This window comes from Enhydra lutris, unplaced genomic scaffold (assembly GCF_002288905.1).
Source record: "Enhydra lutris kenyoni isolate GAN:26980312 unplaced genomic scaffold, ASM228890v2 scaffoldscaffold40, whole genome shotgun sequence".
NCBI lineage: Eukaryota > Metazoa > Chordata > Mammalia > Carnivora > Mustelidae > Enhydra > Enhydra lutris.
The window spans coordinates 15,920,580-15,939,568 of NW_019154124.1; the positions used below are offsets into that span (position 1 = coordinate 15,920,580).

At 37.4% G+C, this 18,989-nt stretch overlaps 1 protein-coding gene across 2 annotated transcripts in view; it reads left to right on the plus strand.

Annotated features, from left to right (window-relative positions):
* Positions 1-18,989, plus strand: part of LOC111155300 (cyclin D binding myb like transcription factor 1) — a 46,822-nt gene that overhangs the window by 23,530 nt on the left and 4,303 nt on the right. For both annotated transcript variants that reach the window (XM_022515440.1, XM_022515441.1), the window contains 9 exons: positions 287-363; positions 6,068-6,225; positions 7,362-7,394; positions 8,300-8,409; positions 10,327-10,555; positions 11,778-11,929; positions 13,177-13,386; positions 16,013-16,098; positions 18,361-18,516. In XM_022515440.1, the coding sequence (XP_022371148.1) occupies positions 287-363; positions 6,068-6,225; positions 7,362-7,394; positions 8,300-8,409; positions 10,327-10,555; positions 11,778-11,929; positions 13,177-13,386; positions 16,013-16,098; positions 18,361-18,516 (1,211 nt within the window). The remainder of the gene's footprint in view (positions 1-286; positions 364-6,067; positions 6,226-7,361; positions 7,395-8,299; positions 8,410-10,326; positions 10,556-11,777; positions 11,930-13,176; positions 13,387-16,012; positions 16,099-18,360; positions 18,517-18,989) is intronic.

The window sequence follows — 18,989 nt, forward strand, 5'->3', positions numbered from 1 at the left end:
TTCTTTCTTACAAACCAGAGATTATGGGGCGCATAGCTGGCTCAGTTAGTAGAGCATGTGACCCTTGATCTCAGGGTCAGGAGTTCAAACCCCGCATTGGGCTTGGAGTCTACTCAAAAGAGATTACAAAAGCAACTATTTGGGGATCTTTCAGATTTCAGATGAATAAAAAAGTAGCTATATTTTGTTCCCATAAATAATTTATTTAATCACAAAGCAAATTTGCAGTATTTTATTCCTCTTGAGGGATAACATTTTCTATAACATTATTTCTTTTCCCTTAAAGGACATAAATGGAAACAGGGGATGTGGTCTAAGGAAGAAATTGATATTTTGATGAACAATATTGAACGCTATCTAAAGGTATTTTATGGCATTTTTTTGTTTGTTTGTTTCACAAATTCTTTCATTGCCAATTGCAAAAATCATCAAAGCATCATTGTATGTACTTTATAAGGAGCTTTCCAGTAGTTTTTCTAATGGATGATTGGTTAATATGTCATAGCTTCATAATTTTAACGTGTATAATTATAGCATATTTTTGAACAAATTTCAAATTTTTAGTTTAACATAACTTTACTGTGTTAGTCAACACCTGAAATTTAGGCAAAATCCTAATAGCTTCTCAGAATCTTAAAGCCCTGTCTTTTCAAGCAGCCTGTAAATTAGTTTATGCTTGTATTGTCTAAAGCCTAAGGTTCATGTCATCTTTGAGTGTATTTACAACATGAGTCTTCCCCTTTTTAAAAAAAAATGAATAATTTAGGGGTGCCTGGGTGGCTCAGTGGGTTAAAGCCTCTGCCTTCTGCTCAGGTCATGATCCCACGGTCCTGGGATCGAGCCCTGCATCGGGCTCTCTGCTCAGCAGGGAGCCTGCTTCCTCCTCTCTCTGCCTGCCTCTGCCTACTTGTGATCTCTGTCTGACAAATAAATAAATAAAATCTTTTAAAAAAATGAATAATTTAGTTCATTATTCTGTTGAGGCTTATATGTGGTTAGCTAAGTCATCCTTTTCATTAAATGTCTCTTGAACATAGCATTTTTGAGGTACTGGAGATATGAATTGCTATAATACACAGTGTTGGCTTTTTAAAAGCCAGCAGTTCATTTGGGAGTGTTAAAAGCAGGTGAAGAGTAAGGCTTTGTACCATGTGAGTGATACATGTTGTGAATTCTGCATGAGATTGGAGAAGGAAGAGTATATTCTTAGGGTTAGGACAGTTATGGGAAATATTTGGAAGAGCAAGGATTTAAGTGGAGTCTTTTTTTTTTTAAGATTTTATTTATTTATTTTGACAGAAATCTCAAGTAGGCAGAGAGGCTGGCTGGGGGGTGGGGGTGGGAAGCAGGCGCTGAGCAGAGAGCCCAATGGGGGGCCCAATCCCAGGACCCCAAGACCACAACCTGAGCCGAAGGCAAAGGCTTTAACCCGCTGAGCCACCCAGGCACCCCTATTTTTATTTATTTTTTTATTTTATTTTATTTTATTTTATTTTTTTGAGTGGAGTCTTAAAGGAAGAGAACTTGGGCTAGAATGGGGCTGGAGGGAGCATGAGCAAATGCTGAGCACCAAGGAGTCAAATGAAACTCAGAGCACATTAAATTAGCCCCTTTAACTTGAACCGAGTAATTATCTGGAAACTTGGCTTTGAAGTCCAGTCCAAAGAAATAGAACTGTCTTATAGGAAATGAGAAAAGCTAGTAACTTAGTTGAGTGAGGGATTGGTGGAGTAGGTCTGTGCTCTTTTCAAGGGAATTTTTCTAGTAATTTGCTGACCGTTCCCTTATTGGAGTTAGTGCATGTTTGAAATACAGACCATCAGCATTGTTTGGGAAAGGGACGTGTACAGCATTTATTTAATCATTCTCCTATTGTTTGATACTCGGGTGGTTGATAAAATTTTTCACTACTATAAATATATTGGTGCCTAGACTGTCCATATTCCTAAACCTATTTTATTTATTTTTTTTTAATATTTTATTGATTTATTTAACAGAGAGAGACAGAGAGGTCACAAGTAGACAGAGAGGCAGGCGGGGGGTGGGGGGAAACAGGCTCCCCACTGAGCAGAGAGCCTGATGTGGGGCTCGATCCCAGGACCCTGAGATCATGACCTGAGCTGAAGGCAGAGGTTTAACCCACTGAGCCACCCAGGTGCCCCCTAAACCTGATTTTAATCTGCACTGTTCCCAAGCTAAGCTCTGTAAACTCTGAGGAGTAAATAAAAAAACTTCAGTTCTTTGTTAATGAATAAAGATCCTTCCCACCAAACTAATATTTTTAAGAGAAACACAGATGCAGTGACCGCTGAAAGTATATGTCCACCGGTCACATAAACTTTAGTTAAAACTTGAAAAATGCTGCAGGTTTATATAAGGCAGTAACAAATGATAAGAACCCTGAACTTTGGGAATTAAGCTTATTTCTTGTCTAGGGGATTGGAGTTGATGGTTTTCAAGGACCCCTTCAATTCTGACTAAAGGGCAGGAATGTGACTGATGCGAGATCTTTGAGATCTAAATCTTTTAGACTGATTTGAGATCGCTTGACTGGATGAGATAATTAAGGACTTTATAAACTAGAGTGGTGGAAGAATTGGCAGATAAGCAGATGGTTGGTAAGGACACCTGGTGACTGGATGTCAGAGAAGAGGGAAAAGGAGGATTTGGAATAACTTCAGGGTGTTTTATTTTGGATGCCTGGGAGAAGGATGAATGGATTGGCAGAGATAGGAAACGTCCAAAAGGGCATACTGATCTTGGGAAAAGATACCTGGTTTGATAGTTGATCATGGTTTTTATTATGTGCTGCTGTTTAAGAACACTGTGGAGCCTTTTTTTTTTTTTTTTTTTTTTTAAGATTTTTTTTTTTTTTTTTTCAAAGAGACACAGCGAGAGAGGGAACACAAGCAGGGGGAGTGGGAGAGAGAGAAGCAGGCTTCCCATGGAGCAGTGAGCCCGATGTGGGGCTCTATCCCAGGACCCTGGGATCATGACCTGAGCTGAAGGCAGCTGCCTAACAACTGAGCCACCCAGGTGCCCCATGTGAAGCCATTTTTAAACGAATTAATTAGACAACAGATAAATGAAAGTATGATACAAGTGGAAAAAAGAGCAGAAGCATCTTCATCTCAGTATATGGTCATCCTGCAACACAGTGCCTTTCATATATTCAGATTGTAAATGTTAGATTTATTATTTGCAGAACTGGAATAAGAGGATTTTAAATTCTAAAATTTAGAAACTTGGGTCATCTAGCTGGCTCATTCAGTAGAGTGTGACTCTTGATCTTGCGGTCATGAGTTTAAACCCCACGTTGGGTGTAGAGCTGACTAATAGGGGGCGCCTGGGTGGCTCAGTGGGTTAAAGCCTCTGCCTTCAGCTCAGGTAATGATCCCAGTGTCCTGGGATCGAGCCCTGCATCGGGCTCTCTGCTCTGCGGGGAGCCTGCTTCCTCCTCTCTCTCTGCCTGCCTCTCTGCCTACTTGTGATCTCTTTCGCTCTGTCAAAATAAATAAATAAAAATCTTAAAAAAAAAAAAGATTAATAGAAAAATAAAATGTAGAAACTTTTTCCTGTGAAGTTCTATACATTCCAAGGAATGTATAAAATGCACATCAGTGTAATTTTACCTTTTTGAAATTTATGTAAATAGTTTCATTTTCTGGGTGTTCTGTAATTGGCTTCTGTTGTTTATTGTGATTTTGTGATCCATACCCTGTTGATTTTTTTTTTTTTTTAGCTGTATTTTATAATGCCAGTATAGATACTGTAAGTTACCATGTGCAGTTAACGGTCATTTGGGGTCTTTTTAGGTTTTTTGCTATTAATTTAAACAAATTTGATGGGTGTGAATGCTACTCTATTTTGGATTTTAATCTTTATTCCTCTGATAACATACTTTTATATGCTTACTGGCCACTTTCTAGGTTTCCCCTTTGAAATTCCTTTTTGTTTTTTGATCAGTTTTTTGCAGGGTTACCTTTTTCATTCTCTAGACATTCTTAATGTATGCTGGCTCTTTGTTTATTTGTCTGACAGATATCTTGTCTCAATTCAGTAGCCTATCTTTTCCTTTTCTGCAGGGGTCATTTGATGAAAATCTTAATTTCAATATCAAAATCATTTTTTACTTTTATATTTTGCATGGTTATTTGGAAATCCTTCTCTGCTTCAAGGGCATAAGGATATTGCCCTATATATTGTCACATAAAAGTTCTATAGTTCTGTCTTTCATGTTGATTTTTTTTTTTTTCCTATAGCTCTGAGATAGGGTTTCACTGTTGGGGTTTTTCTGTTGGTTTGTTTTGATTTTTTGTTTGTTTGTTTGTTTTACATGGAAGGCAGTTGTCCCAGCATCGCTATGGAATGTCCGCCTTCTCCCAGTCTACAGTGTCCATTTTGTTCCAAATCAAGCTTCCACAAATCTGTTTGTAGGTTTCTAATTTGTTCCCAGGTTCTGTTTGTTGATACTTGGCCACTAGTATAGATGACACTACCTAGAGAAATCATAGCACCTAATGGGGCAAGTCTCTTTATGAATGTCTTGCCCCTTTTTGACCCTTTGCTTAGAATCGAGTTGCAGAGAATGGAAAACTGTTGGAATTTTTATTGGACTGCACTGAATCTGTGCATCAATTTGAGGGTAATTAACATCTTTACAGTATTCCATTTTCCTATAGAGAACACTGTATACCGTCTGTTGTAGTGGCTTCCTGTTTAATGCCTTTTGGTACTTTGTTTTCCTCCATAAAGGACTTGTATAACTTGCCTAAGATTTAGTCCTGTTGCTTTTAATTTTGGTGATACTGTAAATGAGAACTTTTAAACTTTTTTTGATCTTTGTATAGAAATGCAAATAACTTTGTATATTGATTTTGTAATGAGAATTTGCTACTCATTTAAGTTTCTACATATATAACACCTGTAAATGATTTTTCTTTTTCAACCTATGCTTTTTATATATTTTCTTTTATTAGGTTATCAGCAAATCCAAATTCACTAGGAGTGTAATTATGAATGTTCTATGTTATAAATGTTCTTTCCACATCTATAGCTATTTACACTTTTTCCATAAATTTAATAATTAATGCTATAATAATTTTTTTAATTAACACAAAATTCCTGGAATAAGTTTACCATCTGTATCCATCTGTATTGATTACTGACGTTCTTACACATTGCTGGTGCTCAATATTTTAGGGACTGGGGATCTGTGTTAGAAAATGAACTTACCTGAAAATTCTTTTCTGAAACTGTCCTTGTCTGGTTTTGCTGTTGAGGTTATAGTAGCCTAATAAAATGAATGAGGAAGTGTTCCCCCTGTTTTTTTATACCCTAGAATAGTTTAAAATCAGAATGATGTTTCTCTTGATTGTTTGGTAGGATTTATCTATGAAGTCATGTGGGCCTGGTATTCCCATTGTGAAAAATTATTAATAACTATTAAATTTTCTTGGTGGTCTGTGCTTATTAGATTTTCTATCTCTTCCTGAGTCTGTTTTGGTAAGTTGACTTTTTCTAGGAGTTTATTCATTTTATGTAAGTTTTCAAATTTATGGCCATAGAATTTTCATAATGTTCAACTGTCTAATCTCTGTAGCATCTCTACTTAGGCCCCATTTTTTCATTTCCAGTGTTTTGTCTTTTAGTTTTGCCATAGTTTATCTTTTCATATTTTATTAGTCTTGATGAGTCTTTTCAAAGTACCATTTTTTTAGCATTGCTTATAGTTTCTGTTATTTATTTGATTCCTAATTCTGTTAATTTTATTCTTGTGATTTTCTTCTACTTTCTTTAGATATTAATTTTTTTATAATTTTAAAAGGTGTTGACACAACATGACTTTATGAATTTAATAGTTTATTTTTGGAGCATTTAAGTATCACTTTATTATCTCTTGAAACATTTTAAAGTTTATATTTGACTTATTAACGAATTAGCAATACATTATTTTTCTAAATGCCATTGATGATCTTGAAAATAAAAAAACAACTTTTAAAAAGCATAGTATATCCATATGCATTTTATCAGAAATGCCTAAATCAAAGAAATGTAACCCATTTAGGCACGCGGAATAAAAGATGCTACAGAAATCATCTTTGAGATGTCAAAAGACGAAAGAAAAGATTTCTACAGGACTATAGCATGGGGTCTGAACCGGCCTTTGTTTGCAGTTTATAGAAGAGTGCTTCGCATGTATGATGACAGAAACCATGTGGGAAAGTATGAAAACTTGTAATGCTGCATGTTTTCATGTAATTAGGGGAAATATTTAAAGAGCTATCTTTTTTTTAAAATATGAGCAGAATTTTAATTGGAAACAGCTATGAATTACTGTTTGCTGTGTTAATATTTTTTTTCTCCAGGTCCATGTTGTAACTATGGAAATCTCATTATAATAAGGCCTCTTAGAACTTAGAATCTCAATCACCTTATATGTCAGATTTTAGACTTCGCTATCTTCATCAAAGTCTGCTATATAATAAAGTAACATAATAAAAAATATTATAGTGGGTAAAGATTTAGGAGGTGTGGGGGAAAAACCCTCTAAATTCATTGGTAACATCATTCCTATTTTTTTATAGTATAGCATTTCTTAGGTTAGTGACCCTTTTTTTTATCTTTTTAAATAAAACCAGAATGGAAAATAAATAAATTTCTAAATACAATGCCTGGATTTCTGTTATAGGTAACATTTATGGGAAGGCATCATTTTTTTTTTCAATGCAATGAGTCTTTGGTATTACTGACTTTTTAAATTTCCCTTTGGGAATTTTAGGTAGTCATAATATGGCTTATTAGGTACTGCTTTTTAAAAGAACATTGCATTGGCTGTATTGAGTACTTACCCTCTAAAGAAAAAGAGCCTTTACATTGGAGCAAGAGTCTGGAAGATGTCCATGCATGGGTAGGGGAAATAAAGAGAAGTTTTTTAAATTTTTTGGTGCCTTGTAACAGTTTACCATAGATTTGCATTTTGGCTCTGGTTTACAGTGTCATACATAAGTCTTTCAGAATAACTACGATATTAGAGGGCCTGAAACCAGTTTTCAAATAAAGGAAGACTTAAAGTGGAATAGGTGCAAATATGTTTTAAGTGTTGAATTTTCCTAGAGAAAGATGTACATTGCTCACTTTTATTATAGCTAAAAGTATTTTTTTATAAAAAAGAAGATAGAAGCATCAGTTTCAATTTTTAGTAATTTACTTTGAAGTTGGTTACTTTTAAAATATTATCAATGTGCTAAGTGACTTAACATTTGGGTCCCTAAGTAAAATTCTGGTTTTCATTAAGTTGTTTTTTTTTTTAACATTCTTTGTTTTAATCAATCTTTTTAAAAATTTCTTTAAATTTCTAGATATACACCTGAAGAAATTGAAAAGCTTAAGGAGTAAGTTAAAAATTTTTTTTTCTTTTCCTGAATTCTGATAGTTGGGTTTTAACTTTTTTAATACCTTTGTTTTTTCTAAACTTTTACTTTGAAATTGTCAAGAGATTTTTAGTAGACTGGTATAATTTAATCGTGCTATTAAGCATGATTGACCATAAAAAGAACTTTTCAGGTCCATACGTGCACAGAGTAGCCATGCCCATAAATTTCATCTTCTCCTTAGTGAGTTGCTGAATTAAATGTGTCCTCAGACCACTAATAAGGGTTACAGAAGAGATTAGATGGCCATTCTTGGTGGCCTGAAGACTGAATACCAGGCTTAGAAACCAGGATCAAAACCGGGGTTGTGCTACATGCTTAGTTTAGAATGGTGACTTAGCAAATGTTGCACTTAATGTCTGGGCGGACTCTACTTTATGAAGGCTATTTAGCAGGAAAAATAATTTTGCTATGTTGAGTAGGGCCCTAAAGTATGGGTTGATGGATTGTATGGACCATGGAAAAAATTGACGGTTGATCCTCTTTATGGTGATAGCAGCTTAGGAAACTTTTTCAGATGTCTGAGAAGAGCTTGTTAGGTGTGCTCAAAGGGAACAATCTGGGGATTGCCTGGGAGATTGTGTCAGTAACCTGAGGGGAAATTTGGTCTTTTTTGAACACATATCCAAGTTACTTATTTCTTCTCTGACCCAGGAAAAAGGCAATTGCTGCCTGTTTTTTTTTTCACCCACAGACAACTGTGGACCCCAAAAAAAGGCCACACTTTCAAACTTTGGCTCTCAAAGTATTGCTGCCCACAACTTCCAAACCAGTCAAATGGGAAGAAGAAGAATGAAGAATAAATGATGAAATTAAAAGGGAGAAAACAGTTGAACCCAATGCTGATTGGCAGACTCTTGTTTTAGGCTCCGGATAAAGCATGGCAATGACTGGGCAACAATAGGGGCGGCGCTAGGAAGAAGCGCGTCTTCCGTCAAAGATCGGTGCCGACTGATGAAGGATACTTGCAACACAGGTATTGTGAGCCCTGCCGTGGGGCCGCTCTTGTCTCCATCAGAGCTTCCCGCCCCTTCTCATACTGCTTTCTCTTCTCTTCCAGAAAGAAATTTGTCATTCGCTTGAGTTCACATTGTATTTTCTAGTCTTCCTTTTTCTTTGTGCTTTGTAGGCCCGAGTAAGCCTTCATTTTTCTGCCTTTGTGTGAGGTGACATTGTTCACAGGGACACATTGCCTCCTTTTCAGAGGTTTTAGGTGTAGCATGTTTCCATTTTGTAGCAATGCAAAACTGCTCCAGTTGGGAAAGTTTTTATTATTAAGGCTTACATAACAGGAAGTAGTTTTAATTTAAACTCATCTAACTGTTGAGCTTCTGTAAACAACACCTTATCAACTTCATGTTATAAAAAAAAACTTCAGTTCGTGCAGTTCCCAGCTCAAGTTACCTTCAGTGCTATGGCTCTGTTTTGCTTATTTCAAGCAAGTAAGTATATTTTTCTATAGAAAAAAACTTGTCATTAGTGTTTCAGTCTCTGGTACAGACCACAAATGCCTATTTAACTCTTAGTGTATACAAATGCACTGATGATACTGTTAAACCTAACCTCTGTGACCAATAACAGTATTGAGGCTCTGGCACCAGCTCTCACATAACTTTCTGAGCCTGAATTTCCTCGAAAATGAAGAGGTTAGAATAGGTGATCTGTAGTTCTCATATATGAGAAGGAAAGTAAGATAGTTCCATTTTAGCCCTAAAATTTTCTGAAGGAGCCACAATCTGTGCTCGTCTTTCAGTAAGAAAAGTGGTTCTCAAGTTAAGCCTAACCTTCCTAGTTGTATGTTTTCCGTTTTCACCTCCGTACCCTGCCAAAGTGGAATCGGGGAATATCTCCTGCTTAACCATTGACTCCACCAGCCCTGTGACCCACAAGACATAGAGAACATAAATCCCTCCAACTCTGTCATTCTGTGGTTAATGACAGCTTAATGAATGAAGCAGGAATAGGAGCTCTAGATTTAGAATTTGGCCCAGAGTTTTATGTAAGGCACTGTGAGTACCGTTTTGCTGCCATGCTAAAGTAGAAGCAGGACTTTGTCTTGAATACATGGTATCCAGAACGGTGCTTAGCGCATAATAGAAGTCCAATAAGTATTTGTTGAATGAATGAATCCCTGATGCAAGCACACAGCTCTTTTGAAATTGTCTAGGCGTTTTAGCTACTAGTAACAAAATGGAAACAGAAGTGGAAGGAGTTTAAAAAAAAAAAAAAAAAAAAAAAAAAACTGTTTTTATGCTCAAGTTCCTTAAGAAAAGACCAAGCGGATCATTTGGTGTCATTACTGGTTTATGGCTTTGGGAAAACCTGGAGTAAAATCATGTGTGAATACCAGTCTCAGACTTCTGTTCTGTCACAGTTTCTTAGAGTTGGGCTGGTGGGGAAAGGAGATGGTATAAACCTAGTTTCCATTTTACTAAAGTGGGTAGGAGCCCATAGGAGTTACTCCACTTGTCTCATCATTCATTCCTCTGGTGAGGGATCTCTGTTAGCCACACCACTTCTGCAGAGCAGGGAATTCTAGACGAGACTAAGGAAAAATTTTGTGAGGTTTTGTGTCCAACTTGCCACCACAAAGCTCTTCCCACTTAGGTTTAGTGCGGCTGGCAGTGTATAATTCTTTCTAGGTATGTACTGGGTAGTTTTTCTTTCCTTAAGGAGTCAGTCAGTGTTTTCCATCAGGATTCTGTATTTTCTTTTGTATCAAGAACCTTCCTGGCCTAGTCAAATGCAGTCGTCTTAGTAGATACATGCAGTGTCCTTCCCCAGAGTCATTCAGAAATAACTTACTGGCGCTACTGCGTACTTCCCATCAGGGCTGCAGCTGATTTGCAAAAAGGAAGGTAGCAGTAATAGTCTGATGATTTCCTTCTTTCAGGGAAGTGGACAGAAGAAGAGGAAAAGAGACTTGCAGAGGTGGTTCATGAATTGACAAGCACTGAGCCAGGTGACATAGTGACACAGGGCGTGTCATGGGCAGCTGTGGCAGAGCGAGTGGGTACCCGCTCAGAAAAGCAGTGTCGTTCTAAATGGCTCAACTACCTGAACTGGAAACAGAGTGGAGGAACTGAATGGACCAAGGAAGATGAAATCAATCTCATCCTCAGGTTTGTGTCCTAAGTCCTTTAAAGACAATAGCAGTAGGTGGCTTGATTGATGTTTCCTCTTTTGGTTTCCTGAGATGCCTAATGTCTGAAAAGCATCCTTTCCATAGAGAATGGGTCCACGGAGGATCCTTCAGACCCTGTGCATTTCATATTGAGCTCTTTTGTTTTGTGTTTGTTCCTTTTTAGTGGATTTAGTGCTCATGCAAAGTACCAGATTGAAGGCGTGGAGACTGAAGTCCTCTCTCTCCCCACAGAACAGGTATGGCACAGACAGTGGCATTGCAGCCTGCCACTGTCCACCAGTGTGCCTCAGTGCTAGCAGAGGGGCACCGTGTGCAGGGGAAGAGGGCAGTTCAGTCTCCATGCCCTTCAATCTTGGGTGACTGCTAAGATTGCCAAGCAGGGGGCCCAGGCTACAGTTACTTCACACCTTCACGCCAGACCCAGTCAGGCACTTCCATGTCATATGTATCCAAAAATAGCTTTAAGGTAATAATCCTGAGCTTTTTTTTTTTTTTTTAAGTTAGTTGGTACAACCATTAAGACTCAGTGACTCGAGGCAGAAATACCAGCAAGGACATGTTTGAGACATCAAAGTAATAAAAGCTCCTCCCTCTTGAAAATCGACATCATCATGACAGTTGAAGCTGAAGAACAAATATCGATCACTCATACCCCAAATCTAGTGGAACTATTATATTAGTGGTTTTTGTTTTGGTTGCTGCTGGAGTATTGTTTTTGTTTTTATTATTTTATTTTGGGTTTTGTTTTTAATAAACCTGTTTCAACTAGTCATCTGCAAATAGCTCATTTTTAAACGTTTTTATTTGTTACAGATATGGAAAAGGTCAGATCTAGGAAATAACTTGCTATGGCACACTATAACACATTACAAAACACTTTTCCACTAACACTGCTCTTACCCTATTCTAACCTTTAGCTACTCCCTTGCCTTTACAGTGTTTCATTGGCTTCTGACCATTTACATTCTGGCCCATTCCTTGTACCATTAACAAAAGCCTCTTGATAGTGCTAGGTCATAGCTCCTAGCTGTGGGGGCAGTTCTGCACCCTTTTAGTCCTTTCCCATGCAATTAACAGTAGCGTCTCCATGACATAAGCTGCTGTCCCCTTTATTGCCAGTGCCATCATGTGTAGTCAGGGGAGGGTTCTTCCAGAGAAATAAGTTAAAATCTAACAGATGTTTGTTTTGTAACCTGTAGGATAGCAGAGCTTGATGTAGCTGATGAAAATGACATCAACTGGGATCTGTTAGCAGAGGGATGGAGCAGTGTCCGTTCACCACAATGGCTTCGAAGTAAATGGTGGACCATCAAAAGGCAGATTGCAAATCATAAGGATGTTTCGTTCCCTGGTAATGTAGTTTTTTGCTTCTTAAGTCCTTCCCTTGTCTTACCATATTTACTCCTCAGGACTTAAGAGGTCAGACGTTCTTTGCCTCAGCTAAAGAGATACGAATCTTAGTAGATCTTCACTGAAATAGCTCTATTTCTTTGGCTAACTGTCTTTCCTTCCCTTGAGAAGAGTTGATGTGATGTGTAATTCTCAAAGCACCTAAGATGAAAATAAATACATTTACATACATTCTTGTTCTCATACAACTGTGCAAAAAATGATTTTACATATTGTGTACAAAAATGTATTTCTGAAAACTTAGGTTTAAATCAACTTTTAAGTGTTGAATAACTTCACATAACTGGGTTTGTCATTTAGAGATTTTCTTTGGTGGTTTTATAGTATAAAGACTATAAATTCATAATTCATTAATGATGTAAATCTAGACATCCTAAGTTGGGTTTGCTTAAAAGTGAGGCACAAGCATGTTTGTCCCTTCATTGCCTGCTTTGCACTCAGGTATGAAACTAAGATGTACAGTCCATTTAATTAAGGCAGTCAAATTCATGCCCCTTGATACAGTGCTCCAACTTCCATTTCTCCAAAGGAAAATACAATACTGAAGAACTGTGGCTCGATGAAAATAAGATTTTTAAAAAATTAAGTCCATAGTTATAAATTTATAAATCTAATATTAAAACCAGAAAAGTGAATGAATACTAATGTGACATAAACCCACCCATATTGCAGTTACCACCTGAGAGGACTGATAGGAGGGGGGCAAGTCTAGATTTGACTTTCCTGCACAAGAATTCAAGGTGGTTGCGTATTACTGTTTGGAAAAGATAAGCTGCTTCTCTCGAGTTGTGAGTTCGACTCACAGCCAGCTGACTAAGGAAGTAAGCTACTTTGCATTAACAGTATTCTCCCCAAATAATAAGAATTTTATCCTGAAGCCCTAGGACATAACAAAGGTCTTATTTTCATGTTCCTCACAATGGCTTTTTTTTTTTTTAATGTATCTTAGGTGGCAAGAATAACATTGTGTTAGGAATTTTTTAAATTTCTTGTGATGGATAATGTTTCCAGAAATTTCAGACAGGTTGTAGCTTTAAAATACTTTTATTGTTATTTTGCTGAGATCCCACATGCAGTATGCAGTTATTTATTCCAAATACTTTCCCTCCTTACCCCCACCTCCCCTGCTGCTTAGATGGTGGTCTGTCGGAGAATCAATGTTCTTTTTGTCTACCCATCTCCCTTCAGTCTTAATAAAAGGTCTTAAACAGTTACATGAGAATCAAAAAAACAACCCAACGCTTTTGGAGAATAAATCAGGATCTGGAGTTCCAAACAGTAATTCCAATTCCAGTGTACAGCATGTTCAGATCAGAGTCGCCCGCTTGGAAGACAATACAGCCATCTCTCCAAGCCCCATGACAGCCTTGCAGATTCCAGTCCAAATCACTCATGTCTGTAAGTGTCTATTGGAGACTCCTTGCTCTTGGACCTCTATGATTTGTTAATGGCTCTAATACCTTTCATTCTTCCAGAATGTTGACCGAAATTTATGTAAGTTGACAGAGGCAGTCTAAGGCATTTTATGTTCATTAGCTTAATTAATATTTGCACAAAAGATGAGTGTGTGACAGAACTTCCCAGTCATAATAAACCATTTTAAATCATCTTACTTTTAGAGGTTGTAAAGAATTAATGATTAATAGACTACTACCTAAAATCAGTTGGACAAGGAAATAAAGTTCTTAAGGTGGCACATCATTTGTAATAATTAACCAGAGACACACAGATTAGGGGTGGATTTGAAGTCATGTGTAGAAGAAATGGGTTTGAGGAGATTGAGATTTTCTTCAAGAAGGGCCAGTTTTCCTTTGGGAACTATTTTATCCTTTTTTTTTTTTTTAAGCCTCTGATATTTTTTCAGTTTAATGAGATTATGAGAACCGAACAGTTGTTACAGGGAGAGGATTTGATAGTTCTACCTTTTTTTCCGTGACAGAGTAACAGAAAAGAATTGCAAATAAAATCCTCAGAACCAGATGATTCTTCACTTTTTCTCGTTTCTTTTGTCTACCTAAATGCTATGCCTATGGAAAGGTCATTGCCAAAAGTATGCCAACTGCTGTATGTTATTCTCAGTCAGGGGATTATTAGCATTTTGAGTGAGATAACTGATTGTTGGCAGGGCTGTCCTTCACACTGCAGGATTCTCAGTGTCCCTTGACTCACAAAATGCCAGTAGTACTTCTAATCATTATGGCAAATAAAAGCACCCTAAGGATTTTCAAATGTACCCTGTGACACCATTTTGAGAATCACTGGGCTGCCTATTGGTCATGGTGACACTACATATACCCATATATCCAGTGACTATCAAGGTTACCTTGGAGACCTTTAAAATGATCATGCCTGTCTTAAAATTCTAATTTAAGTTTGGTTATTTGCTTTAGCGTTCTACCAGTATAATAAAGCATGAAGAAATTTTTTAGCCCTCTGCTTATTTAACTTTATAACCTGAAGAATTGCAAAAACTGGTCCGCCATAAATATGCGAGCTACTGTTGTTTATAGATTGTGCACAGAGATTGTTAGAACTTCCCTTGGCTGTTGGGGTGACTGTACTTACTGGGAATGCAGACACTGGTACCTTAATATTCACAGGATGGCTTTTTTAAAATATGTAGAATAATTTTATTTCTTCCAGCAAGAAAGTAAGAGTTTATACCATATCAGTTATTCTTTGCATTCAGGCTAAAATCTCATATGATTGTTTCTTCCTTTATGTTAGGAGTCAGGGACTCGCAAACTTCAGAGCCAGAATAGTAAATATAAACGTGTTAAACTTTGCAGCCCACATAGGTCTTTGTGGGATTTTCTGGTTTTTAAACAATCCTTAAAAAATGTAAAAACCAAAATAATTAAAAATGTAAAAACCATTCTTAGTCTTTGGCCACAGTTTGTCCCTGCCCAGTTTGCTTACCCATGACGAAGGTTATTTATCTGGAATCCCTTTAAATTATTCTAGGTTTGATCTTAAGATTCCATCAACTAGAGAAATAGTAACATGAATCAAGTGCATTTTTTTGAAAGGTGTCTCATATCCTTTCCCACTGAGAAGTATTTTAGGAATAAACGCTACACATTGCAAGATGATTCCAAATCATTTTTCACATGGATTTATCTACAGGTGCAGTTGAGATCACATTTCATCCAGTTACTCTTAATTCCTTATAACCTTGATCGGGTGTAACCAACACTGCTCAAGTCTGAACCCTCAACTGACACACCCATAAAGAGATAATATACTGTGTGATCTCTAAGTGCTGCTCAGTCTTCCAAACGTGTTCTTCTGAAATAGCACTACCTTTGTTTTTTGGGTTTTTTTGTTTTTTCTTTTTTGTTTTTAAGATTTTATTTGAGAGAGCAAGCGCGCACAAACCAGGGGTGGGAGGGGGTGGATTGCAAAGGGCAGACTCCCTGCTGAGCAGACACTTAACCAACTGAGACACCCAGGTGCCCTGGAAATATTTATATTTCATGTTTGTGGTTCCTTCTAAGGACTACATGAGGTAGGCAGGACAGATAGTCTCTGAACACTAACACTAGTAGGTTCAAGGCAAGCCGTTGGCTCAGGTTTACATGGCCCGAGAGTAATGCTGCTAAACTGAAGCCTGGTGTTTGGGGACTCCCGTTCCAGGAACCTATACTGCTTATCAGAATGTCCAGGAGAATTTATTTTTTACCAAGTTCCTGTTGACTTGTGAGTTAGCCTTAGTGTATTCCTCTCCCTTCTAATACTAGAAATATTTTGTGATCTCTGTCAGGGGTTAGCAGGTACTGTCTCTGTAACAGCTAGTCAATTCTGCCTTTACAGTGCAAAAGCAGCTGTGGAAAATAAACAGGTATGGCCGAGTTCCTGTAATACTTTTCACAAAAACTGGTAGTGGGCTGGATTTGGCTTTGAGCCAGCCCCTAATGGGTGCCATCCCAGATAGGATTGCTTCTCATAAGAAATTTAAATGACTTCAGGTTTCTAGGCAAATTATTACGTGTTTTATTTACTGTTGTCTTTGTTCCTACCACAGCTTCAACAGAGTCCCCTGCTGCTACTGTTGACTCGGAAACAATAACACTAAACAGTGGAACACTACAGGCATTTGAGATTCTTCCAGTGAGTAATACTTCACAAAAGAGAAAGCGGTCATTTTATGCATAAGAAAAATCACTGGTTTTAGCACTGTTATCATATGAACAAATGAACTAAAAACATGATTGACATTCAGTGCAACTATGCCCGTGTTTCTGAGGCCAGACGATTAAATGAGGACATCCGTCAAGACTTCCCCTTTTTTCTTCCTCTGTAGAGGTTTAAACCAATAATGTGCTCTTTTTACATAGGAAAAGTGACAGGGCTTAATGAGGAGGGTGCATGTATGACTTTGTATTGATAAACAAATACTGTATATAACCAAAAAGTTTATTGTACTGGCCCTTGGGGATACAGAATTTAAAAGTCCCAGTCCTAAATGGTGTAGCTACTTTACAAAAGAATCTTGAAGTTCCTAGAAAGGTAAAAAAAGTATAGTTAACATCTGTGCTACCAATTCTAATCCAAGGTTTACGTAAGAGAAATGAAAACATGTCCGTGTAAACGTGTACATGAATGTTCCTCTTCCTAATAATCAAAAAGTGGAAACCCAAATGGCCATCCACTGACAAATGGGTATATAAAATGTGCTGTCACCATACAATTAGTCAGCAGTAAAAAAGAAAGTACTAATACATGCTCCAAGGGTAAACCTTGAAAATGTTATGCTAAGTGAAACTAGCTACAAAATACCACATAGTGTTTGATTCCCATTTTTGAAGTGTCTAAAATAGACAAATCCAGAGACAAAAAGAGGAATGGTTGCCTATGCTAAGAGGTTTGGGGGAGCAAAGGCCAAGATTGCTAATTTGAAGAAAGGGGGTTTCTCATAGAATAACTTTTTAAGTCCTCATTCTTGTCCTGTTTTCTAAAATGGTAATACCCAGAATTAGCTTATTTTTCAGGAAAAAAATAAAAAGTAGGTTTTATTTAAATCATGTCAAGGTTTATTTGCTGTGAAAAACAGGGGGCTGTTAGTGCAAAAGTTTATCCTCTGCACAAGTTACATCTCATGAGGATAGCCAATGTGGCTGAAGTTTCTCTTTTAGAACAACTTTGGAATTTCTGCTAGCAGTTTACTTAACCAAAGCTTCCGCTTCCTAATCCTGTAGTCTTCACATTGGGGATGTGTAATAGCCTTTGTCACAGGTTGATAACTTGATTTTGCCACCTCCCCTCCTCCCCCTGGCCAAATAATATAATACATATATTTAGAGTATGTGTTCAGGTTTTTACTTACTTGGGTCACAAATATTTAAAGATTTCCATCCTAATTTATTAATAAAGGATGATAGTGCCTCAGCTTCAAAAAAAAAATCATGAACATTAGAGGAACTTAAGTAAATTAAGATGCATATATATAAAGTATTTACTGTCTGGCCACATCTAATTGACTGAAGGTTGTGTTGTAAATGATCAGCTTTTACTTTTATGGAGAGGGAGGAAAGAAATTGAATCTTATTGTGTGCCAGGCACCATTTACTAATAATTTGTAATGCCCACAACCCCTTCCCTGAGATATTTATGCCTGCTTTAGCAATAAGGTTCATTGAGCTGGTCCCAGGAGAGCTGTTGTAACATCAGTACACAGGACCACAGGCTCTAGGATTTCAACATCACCCTCTAAGTGCAAATACTTTCCCTTTGGGATAGTAAGATAAACTGAACTCAAATTATCAAATGTAGAAGCTTATGGCTGTGAAGGGCTTATTGGCATTGAATAGTTCTGTTACAGTTCTGTGAAACATAGAAGATAAACGTATTGTCCATCAAATACTTTTTGTCATTCACAACACTACTATCTCTGTACATTTCTCCTTAGTATAAAAAGTATTTCGTAAAATTTTACTATGAAAAAAATCTTTTCAGCGCTGCTATAGTAGTGCCTTTTCAAAAATGGAGAGTGGCAGTTCCTTATGTTCTAGATAGACATGAAGGAAGACTGTGTGTGAGTTAACTGCACTGGACACAGTGGCTTATGCTACCATGTCTTGGTGCCTTGAAATAAATGGCTAAGACAGCACCACAGAAATACATGGGAGTGAAGGGCAGGATCAAGGTCTGGCCTTGCCTCTCTGTTAAACCTCTAAGACAAGTATAAGGACGTAGGACAAGTCAATATTATACCCTTCATTTTATTACTTGAGGGCAGCTTCAGGATTGGGAAGTACATTTGTGCCGAGTATAGTAAAGACCCCATTTTGGATATAAACCTAGACTTAATAAATAAGCTTATTTACTTAGTCTGTTGCACCTGTGTCATTCTTAATTTTTTTTTTCCTTTAGTCTTTCCATTTACAGCCCACTGGCACTCCAGGTACCTACCTACTTCAGACAAGCTCAAGCCAAGGCCTTCCCCTCACTCTGACGGCTAGTCCCACAGTAACCCTGACAGCTGCTGCTCCTGCTTCTCCTGAACAGATCATTGTTCACGCTTTATCCGTATGTTACGTCAATTCCTTAATTTTTCTAGTTTCTGTAGAGAAGACTGTGATGTCACAGAAGCTTTTTGTTTTTAATACCATGAGAGAACCCAGATGCCTTCAATAATAATAGGTCTAGGGGGAAAATGATTATGTTCTCTGTTTAAGTGTTTACCTACATGTTAGGGACCAGGATTAATTGATAACAGAATTTAAGAGCCAGAACTAATGTAGTCCATGTATTTAAACAATTTCTCCTACTGCTGTTGTCTCAGGAACATAGTTTTACACCATCATTCTGCCTTCACTGAGGCATAACCCTTAATCCCATGTGTCTCCTTCCATGAGATGGAATGATGGGGATGAGGGGTCCTAGAAAAACAGTGGTAAGAACACTGCAGTTCCAGAGGTAAGAGAACAGGGGAGGGGACAGGAGGGTACCACCTATAAATTATAAATGATAGTTGTCGCTTATAACTGAAGTCTGGTAGG